Raw genomic sequence first — 22,977 nt, 5'->3', positions numbered from 1 at the left:
AAAGAGTTTTCCAAGTGTGAGTAAACTGATTTTTTTCACAGGTTTTGCTTAACTACACGAAAACAAAGGAATGTCAACACTATAGGTATGAAAAAAAAATCACATTTGATATTTTGCTTTATTTGAGAAAAGTTCGGTCACTACCGGGGTTTGGGGGGTTTGGCGGCCCCTCCGCAACCCTGGATCCGCCACTGCATGTGCACCATTTAGGAGGGGGGGGGGGGGGGGGCTCGTAACTGGATTCCGTTATTGATGCATGTAAAATATGTGCCCTTGGGCACACTTTTTAAAGCTGCCTTCTAATGATTGTTTCCTTTTTGAACGATACCATGTTTGACAGAATATGGCACCATACCCATCTTTACCTTTAGCAAGGTTTTTTCTAATTAAATTGGTAAGTCCATTTTTAGGTAATTACCAAGTTCCTTGGTGAGTCCGATTTCAGGTAATTACCAAGTTCCTTTACGTGCCTTTAAGATTTATGTAATGTTAACATTTTTAGTGACAGGTACTTTAAATTTAACCGGAAGACAAAGATTTTCTCAAAATTGAGGGCAGCACACGGCACCCTTCCCAAAGTCACTCGGCATTTGTCTGCTGCATCTAGGGACGCACGAAGAATGGCTTGAAAGTCCTGGACTCTGGCAATGGAGGAACCTGAGTGAGAAAAAAAAAGGTTTTCTTTTTTAAAACAGTAGCAGGTGTAGCGCCAGATGAAGATTCCACTTCAGTGAATCGGCTTTTTTATTACCACCAGGAAAAAAGGTTAATGTTAATCACAGTGGAAGAGCCCCTATACCTTGCATTAAAATATCCGGTTAAACTACTGACTCTTGTTTGTCAATCGAAACAAATATTCTACCTGTTTAGTGAACTGGTCTTGGCATGCCATGCGGATTCTCTCTGCCGTGGCTGGGCTGTCTAGACGGAATGCTCGAGGGATGCCAGCATCCTCCCTGGCTGATTGAACGGCATCCTTGATGGCGAAGAAGATGGAAGCTGCGAGAAACAAGGGAGGTTCTCCCACAGCCTGCGAGAAAAAAAAAGCAGATGCCCCTCCATTTCAATGAAGTTTCTTTCACGGTTCCATAATATTTAAAATAGACTGGTACCCATCGTGGACCCTTTCTGTCTGTAAATCAAACAGTGCAAACTGACCAATTGGACAACGACTTTTGGTCAGGTGACCTAGTTCAGTCAAACTCGGTCACGTGCACTTTAAGAGAAGTACGGAAACCCGAGGTGGGTTGAGTTTATGACCGAATCCGGCGGAATGGTCAATCGGAACATACACAGGGTCTTGCTTCTTAGTTCACTCTTTATCAATTTTTACGAGGTCTCGTTAGATCTCTGAAATTGCTTGGTGAGAAAAATCACAAACTCTGAAACATGCCTTACACTGTTAATGTTACGGACACTTTGGATAGCATCGTCTTTCCTTTTTTTTCATTGGCAGCGTTGGTATAAAAGGTATTGCTATTGACCAATATGGGCACGCTGTGACTTCTATAATAGATGCCCCTTCAATGGTTGCCGGATTCCATCCACTATAGATTGACATGCATGTGCATGATGCGCTGACCTAGTTTTCACAATGGCCAGCAGCGCGCATCCAGAAAAAGGTTATTTGAGTAGGCTGCTTCCGTTTGTTTCTTTGTTCAATTCAGGGGGATTGGGCCGAAGCCAAGATAGGGTTTGGGAGAGTTATAGGCCTACAATGTCAATAGTTTGTTAACTCTTTGTATTCTGTTTCGGATTTTGTTGAAGACAGCTGCATTGACTGAGTTGTGCTGACTCGGGATTAACACAACATTTTTGAGTGTGGAAAACTGTGCCGAGTTTCCCTTGTCGGCGTCTGGCTATAGGGTGACCATATAGTCCTAAGTTGGTTCACGCTACATTTAAGTATTAAGCTTACCTTTGATGAGCAGATGGCGAATGGGTTAGGAGCCCTAGTCAACAGACTGACATTGAACTCGGCCGGTATGTCACCAAAGCTGGGAATCTTGTAGAATCCAGGACCAGTGGTCAGCAGCTGACCAGACGGACTGACCCGATAGTCCTCTAGGACAAACAGGCCATAGCCCTGGACGAAACCACCTTCGATCTAAAAAAGCAATTCGGAGAACAATTTCTAGTTCAATACCAATCAGGAAAAAGATGATTCGTCGTCATTGTTACCATCATTTCAAATGTCGTTGGTATTAATTGACGTCATTTTATATTTCAAGTGGCAACCACTATCATCCTTGTCTTCATATTTTGATTGTCTCTAATGTCTCAACTGTCATTTGTGTCACCCTCAATGCGATTGTCTTTCATAGTCAGTATATTCGCAACCCTGAAGGCAATCTCACTTTGACTTTAAAGAATTACCTGTCCCACATCGATTGCCGGGTTGAGACTGTCACCCACATCCATGACGATGTCGGTCCGTAGCACCTGGTGATCCCCAGTCAAGCAGTCAATCTCTACTTCAGAGACCGCCACACCGTACACGAAGTAGGCGTAAGGTTCTCCTTCGCATGTCTCCCAGTTGAAGTGTACATCACGCGCCTTGCCCAATCCAGTAGATGACAGACTGATGCGGTCTTTGTACGCGGCGTCGACCCAGCTCTCCCAGGTACCTTTGGGATTGTCCTGGATGAAGGGTTCCAGTCGGTGCAAGAGAGTTTCACAGGCCTCCTTGACGGCCATCCCGTTGAGATCGGAGCTGAAGCTTGCTGCCGTGTTGGAGGTGTTCGGCACGCTGCTCGTGCTGGTCTCGCTGACGTGAATCTTCTCCTGAGGAATCCTCAGCGTCCTGCTGGCTACTTGGATCATCTTGGTGTGCAACCCTTGACCCATCTCGGTACCTCCATGGGAAACCAGTACTGAACCATCGTTGTAGATGTGCACCAACGCACCAGCCTATTGGATGATACGGAAGTGGTCCGGTATTGAAAAGAGTCACATAAGTACAGTGACGTGCAAAACTATGCACACTGATAGCACTGTCTTGTGTGGGCCTTATTCACGAGTCGGCCACGAATTGACAGTGAGGTAAAATCTTGATTTTTGGAATTTGTGTAGAGAAATTAAAGCAAGTTAACTACTAATTAATTCCAGTCTGCTTCAATGAATAATTCCAAATCTGTAATTAAACGTTCCCTTATGTTTAAAGCCAGATTAAAAAAAAAAATGACAGTAAAATAAGGCTGCATTATGCCTGCATAAATAGTCTGGCGCCATCCCATTCAACAGTTAACAATTTATGACATACTTTCAGGGAACTCGACCAAAATGGCCAACTCGTGAATTAGGCCCATATGTGTACTTATGAAGTCTTCAACAAATTTTATATTGGTAAGATGCGGACTAGGATATGAAACGTAAACTGAATTTGTATTCATACCTGATTACGGTAGTTCTGGTTGAAGGAAATACCAAACTTGGTGGGTGTGACAGCAAGACCACGCTTCCTCCATCGATTCTTACTGTGAACAAAGCATTAAGTTATCATGAAGGCAGTGGTACTACCATTTCTTCGCGGTACGTTCCATGCAAATTTCGTTTGGACAATGTATGCACACAGTGCCCCACAAAATAATCATAATCGGCAACAATGGTAATCAGCAAAATTGAAAAAGCTGTAAAACACATTGAATCTTCATCAGCAGACTTGGTACTTGGTTTGTGGTCCTCCGAAATATTCCATCTATAGGGAATTTAAACTGGAGGTGTGGTGTAGTGAGAGTGGGCTAGATTAGGTTTTGTCACTAAGAGCTTTCTTAAAGGAGTCTGGGTTGGTAAGCGCCACCGTTGAGCCCGGGAGGTCATTCCAATTTTTCAAGTGTTCTTAGGAAAAATGAAGAGGCAATTGTGTCGGTCCTAGCCTAGTGGATTTGGAACTGTCTATTGTGTCCTCGTTGTGATCTTCAAGTTTTGGGGGTAATGTATTTGGTGTAGTCAATGTCCATTAGTCCATTCAGGAGTTTATAAAAGCAAAAGATGCGATGCTGTTTTCTTCTTTCTTCCAAAGGTGTCCAATCAAGATCTTTCTTGAACTTCGTTTTTAAAAGAAGTTGTGTGGTTAATTTCAATCGGTATATCATTGGTATAGGCCTACATGTCCAGTTTTGGTATTATGGAGGTTTTCTCGCGTGCTGTTCTTCCAGGCGTGCTATTGAAGTTCTTTTCCCGAACATTTTTATCCCAACTAGATTCGTAACTGGACATAATTATGATGTGTTTTAGTCTATAGCCGTCTTCTTCACCTGTTTGTCCTTGACTCATTTGCTTCTTTACCTGTTATACTGATCCACTTCGCGTCTCCGATTGTCGTAGTCACCTTTCGTGAGGCACTCATCCCAACATCGCTCTAGATTCCAATATTTCAACTCCTGGCCATAATGCGTCAGGTCCCCCTCCTGGTAAAAGTTGATGTCTCGCACCTACAAGTATACAGGGTGAGTAAAAAAAAAGCGAAACCCAAACCTCAAAAATTACATTTCATATTTAAAAAAAAAACATACGTAGCACCAAAATTAATAATGACTGGATAGCCAAATTCATAAGCTACTTTCAGAAAAAAAAAATGAAATTGCTCAATCCGTTCAAAGAATATCACCATTTAAACACAATGACCCTAAAACCCGTCTCGTCCAAAAATGCGATTTCAAGAATCGTCGTCACAATTGTCTTCAAACATCACTACCGATAAACCCTCAGTTTAAAAGCTAAAAATATTCAACAAAGTCCTTTTGAAGGCCCATCTTCAACAAAAGTGGATTTTATAAATCCTATTTTTTGCCTAACCAGTGTTGTTAATAAAGATATTGTGTACTACAGTTGTTGAAACAGTATTCTGTGTCATTTTCTTTGTTGTTCCAAATAGTCAAAACACAAAATAGTTTGGGTTTTTTGTTTGGACGAGACAGGTTTTAGGGTCAGTGCGTTTAAATGGTGATTCTTTGAACGGATTGAATATGATATTTAAATAGGGTATCTGATAGGAATAGAGTATGCAAATTACGTGAAATTTTAGTTACATTAGTGAATACGATATGTACTTTATGCCTGTGTTTTCTTGTGTGAAATGAAGCGAGCCACATATTCTTTGAACATTTTTTCTCTAATTCGGGCACTTTCTTTAGACTCACGTATATACACTCGGGTTGTCCACACGCCTGAGATTTTCTTTTGGATGTAAATGGCAGATACGCTGCTACAGCTCCTTTTTTTTATGCTTATCATTACATCACAAAATGTGTTGTCATTCTTTTGTCTATAAGTTGAGTCAGAGCCAAGTATCACGATACATTATTTTCGTATCGCGATACCGCATCGCGATGTATCGCTACATCCTATACTCTATGGTTTGATGCGCACATGTTTTATTTCTTATACCTTGATCTGCGTCAGTCCACATTTCAAGGCGATATCTGACATGATCGTCTCCGCCACCAGCATGGCCTGGGGGCTTCCGAACCCCCGGAATCCCGTGTTGGATGCCAGATTGGTACGGCAGAGGATTCCATTCACGCTGACATTGGGGCATTTATAGCAGTTGTCCATGTGGAACATTGTCCTTTCCAAAACCTGAAAGTAATCAATAATTTCAGACTTTATTTGTGTGCTGAATAAACATCGTTTAGGACAAAGATGTGACCGTCGTAGGCTAATTAAGTTTACAAAAAAAAAATCATGCCATCCAAAAACTGTAAAGGATGTTCACGAATCGATAAAAAAACGTATTTGGACGTATTTAAAGTATCCATTAAAATAAGACCAATGAATATTGAATGATAAACTAAATATTCACGAGAAATTAAATATCCAGCTTGGCCGGCTCATGCGTTGTCGATGTGTAACGTGCCACTAGTCTTCCGGACACGTCAATCACTATGGCCGGGTGCCTCCAACTTAGTTCTGCACGACGTGTGCATCCAAATTGTGCTAAAAAAACCCCATATGTTTCCTAAATATTAAGTTCACATTGCCGGAGCTTCCTGGATTTGTCTTGGGTAAAATCACAAGGTGAGGTGAAAATTGATGTGTTCGGCGGCAGGTAAGTGGTGGCCTAACTAGTATGGAATTCTTCCCGCATATTCTTCCCGCATAAAGAATGTGTTGTATTTTATAACACGCCATCGTTAAAACAAAAATCTTTAACGACATGTGTACAACCGTCACAAAACTATGATCTAGTCTTACATTGACTGAAAAGTCGTAGGTACTCCCAGCGTTGGAGTACATATCGATCTCCAGCGCCCTCAGTTGGCCGTAGCTTGTTACTCCTACTTTGTAACGAGCTAGGTACGGGTGTCGTGTACCTGATGTCATCATGTCTTCATTTCGATCAAGCATGAGACGAATTGGGCGCTTGACTCTGAAAAGTAGACAGAGCGATCGATTCCATGAACATGGGAATTTTTTGAAATCTGTGCAATGGACAATGTCTTGTATTTAAAGGAAAAATACAACATTTGCAAACATCAAAAAATTAAACTACCAAATCATTTTGAAATACCTTGCTTGACTGTTAGTGAATGACAGGGTAAAGCATCCTGTAAAATCATGGCACCTGGTATAGGCCTACTGTCATTTTCAAGAAAAGTGGTATTTTTGTATCAATTTCCAACGCTGATCGGCCGACCAGCGTTAGAAAAAACTGGCTTTTTTTCAAATACTGGCCCCAGTTGACCATCGCACTTGTTTGCAATCGATTACACACCTATGAACGGGTACACGCCAGCTAGACTGGTTCCCTGACCTTACAATTCCCCAATGTATGTAAACTGCTCTGTTTCTTCTTAAATGGAGTCAGGGAACCAGACTACAAATGATTGTTTTTCTTGGTTTTTATAGCATTTTCGAACCCAAAACCTCAAAAAAGTCAGTGTAACTATATTTGCTATATATTTCCAACCCCCCAATTCCATCCATTTCTGAAAATTACAGCAAAAGCAAATGCCTAATTTGCATGAGCAACTCGTGAACACACTGTAACACATGTGGGCCCACCTGACATACCTAGTGTCGACATTCCTTTGTCTTGGTGTAGTTAAGTAAAACCGGAGCAAAAAAAACACCTTATTTTACTCCCACCCAACCCAATTATTTTTTGAACCCATCTTTTTAGTCATGATTTCTTTGAGAGTTCGCTTCATTTTGCGACTGATAACCCTAACCCAAAAATGCCTCTAAACCTGTTTTCTCGAAAGGGGGAAACCTTGTGTGGACCCGGCTTAGTCCACAGAAGGCTCACACATCCTGCATCGTGTGTACCTTACCAGCCAGTCTGAAGAAATCCTATTGTGCTGTGATTTCAAAAAAGTCACTGAGGTGTACTCATGGGTGTATCAACAACAAGTGTGTATGGTTCTGCATACCGGGTAATATTCGTGTGTTGTTTGATGCCTGTACATATTTTTGTGCATGGTCACGGAGTGTTTGAAAACTTTCAGTAATACATATATATTTTAACAGTTACTATTTCTACTTACGTGAAAAATGATAAATAAGGGCATTGGACCCATCGCCAAAGCATAATATTGAAATTTTGCTTTTTTGACCTAAAATGAGAACCGATGCGTCAAATGTCACGAAACTTGACGCTAGATGTCGCAACCACCTCCCAAACAACATATATTGAGAAAAAGGTCCTTGTTTGAAAAAATAATATTTTATGTGCAAAAGTGATAAATGAGGGCATTGGACCCATCGCCAAAGCATAATATTGAAATTTTGCTTTTTTGACCTAAAATAAGAACCGATGCGTCAAATGTCACGAAACTTGACGCTAGATGTCGCAACCACCTACCAAACAACATATATAGAGAAAAAGGTCCTTGTTTGAAAAAATAATATTTTATGTGCAAAAGTGATAAATGAGGGCATTGGACCCATCGCCAAAGCATAATATTGAAATTTTGCTTTTTTAACCTAAAATGAGAACCGATGCGTCAAATGTCACGAAACTTGACGCTAGATGTCGCAACCACCTACCAAACAACATATATTGAGAAAAAGGTCCTTGTTTGAAAAAATAATATTTTATGTGCAAAAGTGATAAATGAGGGCATTGGACCCATCGCCAAAGCATAATATTGAAATTGTGCTTTTTTGACCTAAAATAAGAACCGATGCGTCAAATGTCACGAAACTTGACGCTAGATGTCGCAACCACCTACCAAACAACATATATAGAGAAAAAGGTCCTTGTTTGAAAAAATAATATTTTATGTGCAAAAGTGATAAATGAGGGCATTGGACCCATCGCCAAAGCATAATATTGAAATTTTGCTTTTTTAACCTAAAATGAGAACCGATGCGTCAAATGTCACGAAACTTGACGCTAGATGTCGCAACCACCTACCAAACAACATATATTGAGAAAAAGGTCCTTGTTTGAAAAAATAATATTTTATGTGCAAAAGTGATAAATGAGGGCATTGGACCCATCGCCAAAGCATAATATTGAAATTGTGCTTTTTTGACCTAAAATGAGAACCGATGCGTCAAATGTCACGAAACTTGACGCTAGATGTCGCAACCACCTACCAAACAACATATATTGAGAAAAAGGTCCTTGTTTGAAAAAATAATATTTTATGTGCAAAAATGATAAATGAGGGCATTGGACCCATCGCCAAAGCATAATATTGAAATTTTGCTTTTTTGACCTAAAATGAGAAATAAACAACACAAAATATCCATATATTTTTAAGACATCGTGTTATTTTTGAACTACGAAAGCTATCCAAAAAATGGCCACAAAAAGTGATAAAAGCTTACCTTAAAGTATTTACGTTCGATAATTCTTCAAAAAATAATGGAAAAATCAGGTCGTGCACACCATGATACACCCCGCAAGTCAAGTACGGGAAACTTGCCAACACTGTCATGACAAATATACGACCAGTACGACCTCGAAATAAATTCACTAACACGGAGAATACATACAAAGATTGATCAAGTTCCGTGAATTAACTTGCAAACAATTCCGTGTTTTTTTGGCATTTTTACGAGTCCAACCGCACCTGCAATACACCGCGCGGCTGGCATTGCATAGACTGGTTACCGCATTTTTATCGTGCCTTCCTTGGCCCGGCGGTGCGGCGGGAACACGGTCATCGCACGTGTTCTAATTATCGTCACCGCGACATCGAATTGCGAATTCGTTAGGCCTAATGCAAAGCGAACCGAAAATAACGGAGGTAAGGCCCAAACAAAAAAAGTCTCCGGTTTCTGGTATGCAGCTTGCCCCAAAAGTGGTGCGGCGACGCGGCTTTTTTTTTTTTTTTTACCTGTTTTTTTTTTTTTTGGCTTCAAATGTCGGCCGATGACTGCAAATGGTGCCCGACTAAACTTAGTGCACATATATGGGAGTCCGGAGAAGCCACATAAATCTTATTCTCGATCATAACCCAATCTAAAAACACGTTAAAATTGTGCAGCAGCAGAATTCCAGTCAAACCAGTGAGTTTGGCGGTTTTGAAACATCATCTTGTATTGAACAAAAACTTTTTCATTTTGCCGACGCGCATGGCTACGGCGACGCGCGCGCATACCAGAAACCGGAGACTTTTTTTTTGGCCTTAGGCTGAAAACAAGTTAGTAAGTAGGCGAACAAATTAATACCACCATTTTTTGACACGTTTTGTGAAGACAGAAAAAGACAACAGGATTTTTAAAATTTATTCGTTCATTTATTAGTATTCTTTTTTTTTTAACTTGCCGAAACAATGTTTAGGGTAGCGGCTTAAATAAATAGGGTGGGCCTAATAAAACTGTTCCGTCGTACGGCCGACTACAGCAGCGCTCCTACGGCTGCCGCCAATCTATACTCTGCGTCCGACCCCGATTGGAGGGGGATGAGCCGTTTTTATCGGAAAGAATGCGGGAATCAATGTGCCTGTTGCTTGCGCCACATCACTTGCAGCCGACTAAGGCAACAAACTTGTCAATCACAAACCGTTATTGCGCCATTACTTGATGAGCCATTAGCCACCTATTTATTACAGGATTATCACCTTACACAAAGCACTAGCCTGACCGTGCGGGATTAAAAACCGCAAAGGCAAAGCGCCCGAAAACAACCCTATTTTAACCGAGAAGCAAGACTGGATGTGAGGGATTAAATCCGCGAAACTGACCGCAGAGTTAATGAGCAACTCTGGAAGCCAAGTCCCGAAAAGACACCTGTTTTAACCGTGTACTTTTTGGTCCCATTATTTAACCGTGTTTCAATCGTGTGCCGGCACGGTTAAAATGTGTGGTTTCCAGATTTAACCGTCAAACTGCATTTTTAACCGTGTACATTTTCATAGTGTGTGGCCCGTGTAAACCGCGCTTGGCCTTGATGTACACGGTACGTGAACAAGGGCGGATCCAGAACACAATCTTTTGGGGGCCAAAAAAAATTTTGGTCCCCCCAAAAAGTGGGGAAAAAATTTACGGCGTTGGGTTCGGGACCCACTTAAGGGCCCCCAAAAAATTTTGGATTCTAGATGCTCTGTACGTGGTGCGATCTGAGGCAATTTCTGACCCCAATTTTATTTTGGAAAAGATGGTGGTGTACTCATTGCCTGCCTTTATTGCGATGTCACATCAAAAAAAAAAAATGGTTTCGTTTCTTTTGGGGGGGGGGGGGCATGGCCCCCTTTGGCCCCCCCCCCCCCGATCCGCCCTTAGGTGAAGTTTTTTTTATCAGCCGAATTGGATTGGATTGGATTGGATTGGATTGGATTGGATTGGTTTGGTTTGGTTTGGTTTTGGTTTGGTTTGGATTGGATTGGATTGGATTGGATTGGATTGGTTTGGATTGGTTTGGGTTGGTTTGGGTTGGGTTGGGTTGGTTTGGTTTGGTTTGGTTTGGTTTGGTTTGGTTTGGTTTGGATTGGATTGGATTGGGTTGGGTTGGATTGGATTGGATTGGATGGGTTTGGATTGGTTTGGATTGGTTGGATTGGGTTGGGTTGGATTGGTTTGGTTTGGTTTGGTTTGGTTTGGTTTGGATTGGATTGGTTTGGATTGGTTTGGATTGGTTTGGTTTGGTTTGGTTTGGGTTGGGTTGGGTTGGGTTGGGTTGGGTTGGTTTGGATAGGATTGGATTGGTTTGGTTTGGATTGGATTGGTTTGGATTGGTTTGGATTGGTTTGGTTTGGTTTGGTTTGGGTTGGGTTGGGTTGGGTTGGGTTGGGTTGGTTTGGATAGGATCGGATTGGATTGGATTGGATTGGATTGGGTTGGGTTGGATTGGATTGGATTGGATGGGGTTGGGTTGGTTGGTTTGGATTGGTTTGGATTGGTTTGGATTGGGTTGGGTTGGATTGGTTTGGTTTGGTTTGGTTTGGATTGGGTTGGGTTGGGTTGGGTTGGGTTGGTTTGGATTGGATTGGATTGGGTTGGGTTGGATTGGATTGGATTGGATGGGGTTGGGTTGGTTTGGATTGGTTTGGATTGGTTTGGATTGGGTTGGGTTGGATTGGTTTGATTTGGTTTGGTTTGGTTTGGTTTGGTTTGGTTTGGTTTGGTTTGGTTTGGATCCCAGTGGGCAAAATACGTTGAAATAACGTTGAAACAACGTCAGTTTCCGACGTTGAACTAACGTTGAATAATGATTGAATTTGAAAGTTTTTCTGACGTTGAAATGCCGACGTTGAATCAACGTCAACATTTCAACGTTGATTTTATGTTGAAAATTCTACGTTGATTCAACGTTGATTAATGATTGAATTTGCAAGTTGATCTGACGTTGTTTTGCTGATGTTAAACCAACGTGGAAAGCACGACGTTGAATCAACGTAAATATTTCAACGTTGATTTAATGTCGGACATTCTACGTTGATTCAACGTTGATTAATGATTGAATTTGCAAGTTGATCTGACGTTATTATGCTGACGTTAAACCAACGTGGAAAGCATGACGTTGAATCAACGTAGATATGTCAACGTTGATTTAATGTCGGAGATTCTACGTTGATTCAGCGTTGATTAATGATTGAATTTGCAAATTGAAGCGACGTGGAAATGTCGACATTGAAACAACGTTAAGATCACAACGTTGAGTTAACGTAGACATTTCAACATTGATTTAACGTCGACATCTCTACATTAAAATAGCACTGACATGATGTTCAATCAACGTATAAATAATCAACATTAAATGACATCCTATTCTTAGAAATATCACAGTTAAATAAATGCAATTCTTGAATCAAAATATTTTAAGGTTTGTGTTAAGATTTAAAGCCAGAATGTACTGATAATGGTGGATGTTGGCATTTTTCCAATCGTTCTATGTTAAATAAATTTGCAAGCTGAGGAGTGTTGTTAAATCCATGTCGAAATTGAATAACTTTAAATTTAATCAATCACTTTAATTTTTTCCATAAAAAAATGTGTGTATTTATTAATTAACTTTCAACCTTATCAGCTTATACAACACCTTTTAGGTTTCAACAAAGTAGTAATTAATCCATACATAGTAAAATTCAGAATTAGATTGACTTGTTCCAACAGCATTATAGCCTAAACGAGGGTACTAGTCTCTAAAAAGATACATGATAATGAATTTGATTCTTTTTTCAAAGAAATGCAGCACTGCCCAGTGCATTTACATCGGAAATATAACACGAATTAACAAGCATACAGGTACAATTTTTAAACGTCTAAATTCACTTTTTTTTTTCATTTGCATACAATTCATATTAGTTTTCCAAATTTACCTGCAGCACTATTCTATCATATCCATGAATTTTCTTGTGAAATATTGCAAGAGGTTATGCGGCAGACTTGGGCAAGAGCATTAGAAACTATCAAATAGAAAATAATAAAACAAACAGCATCATTCATACAAAATGAATCTAAATAATTCAATTGAACATTTGAACAGGTCAACCAAGAATCAACAGTAATAACTAAATAATGCACAATACATGTACTGTATATAATTATTATAACAGTCCCCCACTTCTCGAACGTGGAAGTTTCAAGATGAAAAGTACAAGATGCGGCAGAGGTTGAATTTCCATCACTTAAAGAGCCTTTACCTGTTACACTTACGGAAAGATACCAGCCACTCCAGAGCAACTTACTGTATTTGAACAATTACTATTAATCAACTGTTCCAATATTGAAATATTTAACACAGTCCAAAGGTACGACTGAATGTGAAGGTGCATGGGCCCTCAGTGTGTCCCTCCATCACCTCTTCTTTCAGGCGCAAACTTGACAGGAGATGAAAAACTCAACAAGCAGCAACATCCATCACCTTGCCCGATGACGAAGTTACTAGACCTCGCTAGAAAAGACAAATAAAAGATAGTGTAATATTTTAGAATTGCAAGCTTCCTCCCCAACCATCTCTTTATTCATTGACACAACCAAATCACCCTCAAAAACGAAAATGTTACAAACACAAACAAAGAGAAATACATACATAAACCATATTAGTTTCAACAAAGCGACAACACGTTTGGTCATCATTTTATGTGCTGACATTGTGTACAAAAAATCAACAGAATGATTCCTTTTATTAAACTTGCACTTATAAAAACTACCACTTGTATTTCCTGACACTTCAGCAATTATCAACCATACAACCAAGTACCACACAATGAGATTTTAACCAAGATCAATAATTGGTCAAAATAAATTAAATCTGGCGAAGAAAATTAAATTACCTGCGAAACTGAAAAGGTCCGTCTCCTCATCTGCTTTTTTTTCAGTTCCACCCTGCCCATCATTGTTGAACTGTCTTCAATCACTTGGTCATGCACCTGTTGGATGAGAAAAAAAACAACGCTCAGAGACAAAAGCAAAGACCCATCAGGAAAAAAGATAACGGAAGAGTGTAAACAAACACAAGTTATTATACAATGCACTGTGACGAAACTTCTGCCAACACTCAATTAAGATATAGCCACAAATCTGTTTTCATTTTTGCGTTTTGTTAACGTTTTGAATGAACTGGCCATTGTGTCTGTTGTGGATTTGAATACCACTTTTTTTATGTGCGATGACTGCAATCAGAGCTACATCTCTGCAAGTGTTATTGACTTAAGAATAAAATAATCGGTTTTTGCCATAAAACTTAGCCCTGAATTTTTTTTTTGTCGGCATATACATACCAGCTACGGCACTGCGAGTACTGTCCGAAAGATTTCAAACTGAAGCATCTTCGAAAGTCATACATAACTCCTCCATACTGGTTCGACAATCCATGCTGACTTTGGCTCCTCCTCAATTCCTGTATGAATCATTGCTGAGTGGGGTTTCGTCATCTGTGGGGTCTTGTAAACTCTTCTGGAATTTTGAAAAGGATTTTTTTCTTCAGAAGCTGAAAAAGTGAGATTAACTACCCTACCTGTCCTACCTGCCAAACTTAGACTCTGCATACTCCCCAAAAAATATGCAAACCATGTCTAGTATGTACACAAAACAAAAACAAGTTTATGTAGAAATACCACCTGCCTATGCAATGATTGATTACTTAGGCCAATACATTTACGTAATTACTCACTCCCTGCACCGTGAGTCCATTTTGTTATTGCACCATTCACAGCACAGGCTACAAACAGCGGTATAATTATCCATGCTTGCATTTACCTAAAGTTTTGATACAGAAATTTGTGTTATGCATTCTCACTATTGTCACAGCAACTTTTAGTTTTACACAAAGGATCAAGGAACTACCCAGCAACTTCCTCCGTTTTGTGACTTGTACATGTACAAGAGCACCGGGGTGGTGATAGCAACATGTGAAATCGAAATCGGGAGTGTTTATCCCCCACTTGATAGGCCTATTCCCTATGGAAGATAACCCACCTGGTTTAATAATCAGGGGAAGTAAAACGGTATAATGTACATGACCCACGACCTATCACCGCTGTGTAGCTGTACGAAGAAATCCAGTATGGCAGTAATTGACCTCGAGAAAATATACTGCATTCCATTCTACAATCACTTTTGGACGATCCATTTTTACTTTTTAGCCTGAAAATTACATGAAAACTGAAACTCTACTGTGCAGAAAATCGAATTATATTTTTCCTGGTTATTATTTTTTTTAACCAGGTAGGCTTAAGTACATTTCATCATCATGCATTTCATGTCCATAAGGTCTACCAAGTGAAAAAAAAATGCAATTTCTATTTCCTCAGAAACAACTTTTCAATACAAAGGAAATCCAGTAATTGAGCCACATTTATTCATGGTAACAATATCGTCTCGGAAAGTTTAAGTCACACGTCCATTATACTGTACAGTTCAAAACGCCAATGGAGGATTATTTCTCAGGATTTCTCTCACTACTTTCCCATTGAACCCGTTTTAGTACAGCTCAGCAATACACTGTTCCGAGTGCCGGGATGCATGCGGTCGACCTGGTTCCCATACGTACCGGACGCCGGTATCATCAGTGACCATGCATGCCAGTGTCCCCGACCCCAGTGATGTGTCAATATTTGTTTATCGTTTTGGGGAGAAATTGGTTGCAATTAATAAGTAAGTGCTTCGAATAAACGTCAGGTATGTCTAAGCAACATCATAACAATAACTACGAATTTTGATGGCAAAATTCTTACCTGTTATTTGAGTAAAATGATGTCGGCTGCACGCTACACGTCCACACAACTGCAGTATGATGTCGAAATATGTAACGGTCATATGCTTGCGCGCCATATCGTGATTCAAAGAGAGTACATGAAAACTGATTGGCCAGCGTCACAACCTTGGAATGTAGAACAAATTACGCGCCGTGTGATTGGCTAGCGTCACAGCTTTGGCGTGCTGACAAATAATATGTTTTCATAAAAAAGGCCACAAAGTTCAATTAAGTCGGCTATTTTGTTTATATTTCTTGACATAATATTTTGCACTTTGATAGTTAAAATTATACGTTAATTGATACAGCAGGACTGACGTTGAAGTAACCGCGAGGATACTCAATTTCAAAGCAATGCAATATGTTTGATTGCGACGCACTTAATTTCGACATTTTTTCAACTTTGGACTAATTAAAATCCGTATGTTAAACAAAGTTTACCAAACCGACGTTGGTACATTTAGGTCGTTATCACGACGCAATTTTAAGCATTTATCCAACATCAGAATAATGTCAAAATACGTTGGAACAATTACAAAACTGACGATTGATAGACATTGAATTTAACATTGTTAATATCGTGACGCAATTTAAACGCATATTCAACGTCAGATTAATGTTGAAATCTGTACGTTGGAACAACGTTACCAAACTGACGTTGAATAGACATGGAATTTCGGTTGTCAATATCGTGACGCAATTTAAACTTTTATTCGACGTCAGATTAATGTCGAAATCTGTACGTTGGAACAACGTTACCAAACCGACGTCAGAGAGACGTTAATTTTAGGTTGTTAATATCGCGACGCAATTTTAACATTTATCCAACGTTAGATTAATGTCGAAATATGTACGTTGGAACAACGTTACCAAACCGACGTTGAATAGACATTGAGTTTTGGTTAATAATATCGCGACGCAATTTCAACCAACATTTAACGTTGGATTAATGTCGAAATATGGACGTTGAAACAACGTTACAAAACCGACGTTGGCTAGACATTGAATTTAGGTTGATAATATCGCGACGCAATTTCAACCAACATTCAATGTTGGATTAATGTCGAAATATGGACGTTGGAACAACGTTACAAAACCGACGTTGGATAGACATTGAATTTAGGTTGATAATATCGCGACGCAATTTCAACATTTATTCGACGTTGAAACAACGTCAAACTGTAACATAAAATCAACGTCGCAAAAGTGACGTTGAAATAACGTTGTTTTACGGTATTTCGACGTCGTGACGTCATTTCAACCAACATTCAACGTTGAAACAACGTCATGTGCCCACTGGGATTGGTTTGGATTGGTTTGGATTGGTTTGGATTGGTTTGGATTGGGTTGGGTTGGGTTGGGTTGGGTTGGGTTGGGTTGGTTTGGATTGGATTGGATTGGATTGGATGGGGTTGGGTTGGTTTGGATTGGTTTGGATTGGTTTGGATTGGGTTGGGTTGGATTGGTTTGGTTTGGTTTGGTTTGGTTTGGTTTGGATTGGGTTGGGTTGGATTGGTTTGGTTTGGTTTGGTTTGGTTTGGATGGGGTTGGGTTGGATTAGATTGGTTTGGATTGGGTTGGGTTGGGTTGGGTTGGGTTGGGTTGGTTTGGATTGGATTGGATTGGATTGGATGGGGTTGGGTTGGTTTGGATTGGTTTGGATTGGTTGGGTTGGGTTGGATTGGATTGGTTTGGTTTGGTTTGGTTTGGTTTGGTTTGGTTTGGTTTGGTTTGGTTTGGTTTGGTTTGGTTTGGTTTGGTTTGGATTGGTTTGGATTGGTTTGGATTGGGTTGGGTTGGATTGGGATGGGTTGGGTTGGGTTGGGTTGGGTTGGGTTGGGTTGGGTTGGGTTGGGTTGGGTTGGGTTGGGTGTGGTTTGGGTTGGGTTGGGTTGGTTTGGATTGGATTGGGTTGGGTTGGATTGGTTTGGTTTGGATTGGGTTGGGTTGGGTTGGGTTGGGTTGGGTTGGTTTGGATTGGATTGCATTGGGTTGGGTTGGATTGGATTGGATTGGATGGGGTTGGGTTGGTTTGGATTGGTTTGGATTGGTTTGGATTGGTTTGGTTTGGTTTGGTTTGGTTTGGTTTGGTTTGGTTTGGTTTGGTTTGGTTTGGTTTGGTTTGGATTGGTTTGGATTGGTTTGGATTGGGTTGGATTGGGTTGGGTTGGGTTGGGTTGGGTTGGTTTGGATTGGATTGGATTGGATTGGATGGGGTTGGGTTGGTTTGGATTGGTTTGGATTGGTTTGGATTGGGTTGGGTTGGATTGGTTTGGTTTGGTTTGGTTTGGTTTGGTTTGGATTGGGTTGGGTTGGATTGGTTTGGTTTGGTTTGGTTTGGTTTGGTTTGGATGGGGTTTGGTTGGATTAGATTGGTTTGGATTAGGTTGGGTTGGGTTGGGTTGGGTTGGGTTGGGTTGGTTTGGATTGGATTGGATTGGATTGGATGGGGTTGGGTTGGTTTGGATTTGTTTGGATTGGTTGAGTTGGGTTGGGTTGGATTGGTTTGGTTTGGTTTGGTTTGGATTGGTTTGGATTGGTTTGGATTGGGTTGGGTTGGATTGGGATGGGTTGGGTTGGGTTGGGTTGGGTTGGGTTGGGTTGGGTTGGATTGGTTTGGATTGGTTTGGTTTGGTTTGGTTTGGTTTGGTTTGGTTTGGTTTGGTTTGGTTTGGTTTGGTTTGGATTGGTTTGGATTGGTTTGGATTGGGTTGGATTGGGTTGGGTTGGGTTGGGTTGGGTTGGTTTGGATTGGATTGGATTGGATTGGATGGGGTTGGGTTGGTTTGGATTGGTTTGGATTGGTTTGGATTGGGTTGGGTTGGATTGGTTTGGTTTGGTTTGGTTTGGTTTGGATTGGGTTGGGTTGGATTGGTTTGGTTTGGTTTGGTTTGGTTTGGTTTGGATGGGGTTGGGTTGGATTAGATTGGTTTGGATTAGGTTGGGTTGGGTTGGGTTGGGTTGGGTTGGGTTGGTTTGGATTGGATTGGATTGGATTGGATGGGGTTGGGTTGGTTTGGATTTGTTTGGATTGGTTGAGTTGGGTTGGGTTGGATTGGTTTGGTTTGGTTTGGTTTGGTTTGGTTTGGTTTGGTTTGGTTTGGTTTGGTTTGGTTTGGGTTGGATTGGTTTGGATTGGTTTGGATTGGGTTGGGTTGGATTGGGATGGGTTGGGTTGGGTTGGGTTGGGTTGGGTTGGGTGTGGTTTGGGTTGGGTTGGGTTGGTTTGGTTCCGGTTTGGTTTGGGTAAGTTCGGCGGAACCCGACCACTCTTTGGATCTGTTACGATTAATCTTCTTTCTTTCCGAGTTTCTTTCTTTCTTTCTTTTTTTCCGGACATTACGTTTCCGCGGTTTTTTTCCTAAACGGTATATGGTATGAACTTTTAACTTTCAATATATATCGACCCTCATCTGAAGTGGTGCATATTACTCTGACGTCATGATTACGTCATCAGGTGTCAAATTACAAGTGATTTTATCTGAAAGAGTGACCAATTACTTTCACTTATAACTCTTGAACTAAACATTTAATGATGTTTGTATTCTGTATTCAGATTTGGATGGGGTTGGGTTGGTTTGGATTGGTTTGGATTGGTTTGGATTGGGTTGGGTTGGATTGGTTTGGTTTGGTTTGGATTGGTTTGGATTAGATTGGATTGGATTGGATTGGTTTGGATTGGTTTGGATTGGTTTGGATTGGTTTGGATTGGTTTGGATTGGGTTGGGTTGGATTGGTTTGGTTTGGTTTGGATTGGTTTGGATTAGATTGGATTGGATTGGATTGGTTTGGATTGGGATGGGTTGGGTTGGATTGGATTGGATTGGATTGGTTTGGATTGGGATGGGTTGGATGGGGTTGGATTGGATTGGATTGGATGGGGTTGGGTTGGTTTAGATTGGTTTGGATTGGTTGGGTTGGGTTGGATTGGTTTGGTTTGGTTTGGTTTGGTTTGGTTTGGTTTGGTTTGGTTTGGTTTGGTTTGGATTGGTTTGGATTGGTTTGGATTGGGTTGGGTTGGATTGGGATGGGTTGGGTTGGGTTGGGTTGGGTTGGGTTGGGTGTGGTTTGGGTTGGGTTGGGTTGGTTTGGTTCCGGTTTGGTTTGGATAAGTTCGGCGGAACCCGACCACTCTTTGGATCTGTTACGATTAATCTTCTTTCTTTCCGAGTTTCTTTCTTTCTTTCTTTTTTTCCGGACATTACGTTTCCGCGGTTTTTTCCTAAACGGTATATGGTATGAACTTTTAACTTTCAATATATATCGACCCTCATCTGAAGTGGTGCATATTACTCTGACGTCATGATTACGTCATCAGGTGTCAAATTACAAGTGATTTTATCTGAAAGAGTGACCAATTACTTTCACTTATAACTCTTGAACTAAACATTTAATGATGTTTGTATTCTGTATTCAGATAGACCATTAATCGCTAAACATGTTTTGTTGTGTACGAAAACTTGCTTGACCTTTACGTCCGGGTCTACCGGAAGGTCAAAGTTAGGTGAATTCAAAATGAAGACGTTAGCCTGAATTCAAAACAAAGCAACATTTCTTCCGAACGGTTCACGGTATGATCACAAAACCTTGTGTGAACTTGTACCATATGACGAAGATGTTGTAAATTTTGTTACGTCATCACAACGTCATCAGGTATCAAATTACAAGCGTTTTAAGGGCAAATTTTGACAAAATAGTTTGCGTTATATCCTTTGAACTAAATAGAGTATCGTGTTCGTTTTTTCGTGAGGTTGTAGACTATGCCGTGAGAAACATTTCGTTTTCCATGACGCCAAACCGTTTGACCTTTACTTCCGGTGGGAGTGAAACTAGAAGTTATGCAAGATTTTTTTTTTTTCACGTGTGATATCTTTGAGAAAGTAGTATCCACTTCCTTTCATCCTTTGATCTGTCCAAAATCAACAGCAATTTAATATTTATGGGTCGGAAAATCTCGTCTTTTCTTTTGTTTCTGTCCCCTTCACGTTTATTTGTGGCTCTTCACTCTTTCTTCCTTGTAATGAGAAACTCCCGTTAAAATAACTTACTTATTAGCTGCGACGGCACAGATCGCCGCGTAGACGGACGATTTGGTTATCTTCCCACCAAAACCTCCACCGAGGCGCTTCACTCGAGATACCACTCGGTGCTTTGCTACACCCAAAGCCCTGGCAACCATGGTCTGGTACGAATAACAGATAAAAAAAAATAAGTAGCCTTGAATAAAATTTAAAAAAAAATTCTCTAGAAATTGTGTCCCTTTTTTCAAGTAAAATGCATTAACTTTTTGGAGTTGATTAAAAAAAAAACCAAATGCTGTCTTAGGAACATCTGCAGAAGAATGATATTATTGTTTACAACATCAGAATGTACGTTTTCAGTTCATTTTTTTGTCTGCCCAGAAGTATCCACAAAACATCACGGAACAGTTGTTAGGCCTACTGTACATATTTCAACTGATTTTGTCGGATTCTCCAGATACATCAGAAATAATTACTGTTTCGTAACCGCCATGGAACCATCGTTAAGAAACAGAAATTGGAGATGTGCACATGGCTGGAGCAGTTACAAATAACAAGCCTGCGGCGTGCGATAGTACTGACATTGTCAGTACATTTTTAAATCAATTTTACCAATTACTCCGTCCTATTTGTCATCAAAAATGTCACGCTGTACAAGTTCCCGATTGAGACATAGCCAAAAAGCATTGTGAGTGCCCCTTTAACCACGGTTGAACTTTTGACCCAGACCTTCTGAGGCAAAGCTCGGACCCAGGCCAACTCCAATATGATTTGTATTGTCCAGCTCCAACCACAAGGCTTGGGAAGTATATACTGCGGTTATTACTCGAAGCCTGGAAACAGGTGGTCCTCATCCTTTTGAGTTGAAGTCTAAAAGGACATGTAGTCTTAGGCTGTTATGGTTGGGGAGGCAAAAACCAGGCAGATAAAAATTGAACTTTTTTTCGCAGGGGTACTGACCAAATACAGAGTAATCTGGGCATGTATACCCTTTTTTGGCTTGAAACCGTTTTCTTGAGCGAAGAGGGCCTTTCTTCATCTATTTAGACACTATGAGAAGGGATTATGTTCTCCAAAACGCCTAATGACGGGATTGTGCTAGACCGTAACAGCCAAGTGCCATCACATACTGAAAAAAAAATCAGTGCTGTGGTGGAGTACAGGTAAAATAAAACGATAGCGGCTCGCAGGGTTAACAGTTGCTCCCAAAAATCTAGACCTCCATTGTACTATTAGTACAAACCACGTACATACAAATTAGTTTCACCTCAGTATATGTATTAATTGGTTTTCCAACCTGTATCCTAGATGGTGCCTGGGAGGCTGAGATGACCTCGACCTCCCCTCCTTCTCCCGGGATGACCAAGGTGGTAATTGTCTCCAGGTAGAAGTGCTCCTGGGCACCAATCTTTAGCTCTCCCTCGATGATGTGATCCGAGCTGTCAAAGGCTTCTTTCACGTTTCCCTTCCGGAGGCGGTAGCCGTCAGGGAAGAAGGAGTTCTCCTCAATGGCGTCCTAATAATGGAGTAAAAATAGTTATCTTATAATCTGTCCCTCTTTGAAAAACAATCAGCGACGTACCTCTAATCCTGTTGGTCGGGAGCTGGTTCTTCCACGGAACCTCTCCATGTCCGACGGTTTGGGTTTTTTTTTTTTTTTTCAAGTGAATAGATTTTACCAAAGGGCATTTTTTTCACTGACCCTTCTTCGCTAGTTTCTTACGCCAATTTCTGCCTCGTCACGTCCATTCATTGTTATAGTTCCTAACGTAAGCACTGCGAGATATTTGTCAAATTTCATGTTTTCCTCGTACTGCCTTTCTTTGGAATTCCCTACCTCAACTTGCTTGCCTTTCTACCCACCAATCGTCACAATTCAAACGAAATGTGAACAGATACCTTCTGCAACAATGACTTCTTTGTCTGATCTTTCTGGTTTGTTATCCTCACCCTTCAGTGGTCACGGCCTTGCGTTTGGACGGTTATCCAAATAAAAAAGAACATTATTCTTCAGCACCTAGCCCTCCTTTCTTTAGGTCAAGTGATTCGGCTAATAAATACCTGTATAGTGATAACAGTCGGCAGCTCTTCGTACTCCACTCGCACCAACTTGGCAGCTCTCTGCGCGATAGCCTGGTTGTCAGCTACTACCACCCCGATCACCTGGCCTATACTATTCACCTGTTGTTGAGGGGAGATATTTCACGGATTTCATTTGAAGGTCCGCATTTTCCATAAGATACCTGAGACAAAAACTTAAGCTATCTCAACCTTGGTGATATTAATTGCGAAGATAATAGGAAGAACGACACAAGGTTTTTTTTTTAACATCTGTTCGTATCAATCCACCCTTGACCACGTGAA

At 40.7% G+C, this 22,977-nt stretch overlaps 1 protein-coding gene and 2 long non-coding RNA genes across 3 annotated transcripts in view; all 3 read right to left on the bottom strand.

Annotated features, from left to right (window-relative positions):
• Window positions 1–220: 220 nt before the first annotated feature.
• The window catches only part of LOC119719629 (xanthine dehydrogenase/oxidase-like), a 39,032-nt gene continuing 16,275 nt past the window's right edge, over window positions 221–22,977 (bottom strand). The window contains exons 19-29 of the mRNA XM_038189132.1: window positions 22,675–22,794; window positions 21,911–22,129; window positions 20,641–20,774; window positions 6,196–6,370; window positions 5,389–5,580; window positions 4,288–4,433; window positions 3,395–3,476; window positions 2,377–2,910; window positions 1,919–2,107; window positions 863–1,030; window positions 221–657 (exon numbers count right to left, since the gene is read on the bottom strand). Of these exons, the coding sequence (XP_038045060.1) occupies window positions 604–657; window positions 863–1,030; window positions 1,919–2,107; window positions 2,377–2,910; window positions 3,395–3,476; window positions 4,288–4,433; window positions 5,389–5,580; window positions 6,196–6,370; window positions 20,641–20,774; window positions 21,911–22,129; window positions 22,675–22,794 (2,013 nt within the window). The 3' untranslated portion in view covers window positions 221–603. The remainder of the gene's footprint in view (window positions 658–862; window positions 1,031–1,918; window positions 2,108–2,376; window positions 2,911–3,394; window positions 3,477–4,287; window positions 4,434–5,388; window positions 5,581–6,195; window positions 6,371–20,640; window positions 20,775–21,910; window positions 22,130–22,674; window positions 22,795–22,977) is intronic.
• LOC119719659 lies at window positions 13,091–13,719 on the bottom strand. Its single transcript, XR_005269992.1, has 2 exons — window positions 13,671–13,719; window positions 13,091–13,288 (listed from the first exon to the last, which is right to left on the bottom strand). It is a non-coding gene; the product is annotated as an uncharacterized LOC119719659 (long non-coding RNA).
• On the bottom strand, window positions 13,723–16,675 carry LOC119719650. The gene is made up of 3 exons (XR_005269991.1): window positions 15,573–16,675; window positions 14,118–14,292; window positions 13,723–13,766 (listed from the first exon to the last, which is right to left on the bottom strand). It is a non-coding gene; the product is annotated as an uncharacterized LOC119719650 (long non-coding RNA).

This window comes from Patiria miniata, unplaced genomic scaffold, assembly GCF_015706575.1.
Source record: "Patiria miniata isolate m_02_andy unplaced genomic scaffold, ASM1570657v1 HiC_scaffold_13, whole genome shotgun sequence".
NCBI classification, from domain to species: Eukaryota; Metazoa; Echinodermata; class Asteroidea; order Valvatida; family Asterinidae; genus Patiria; species Patiria miniata.
This window is presented reverse-complemented; position numbering and strand designations above follow the sequence as displayed.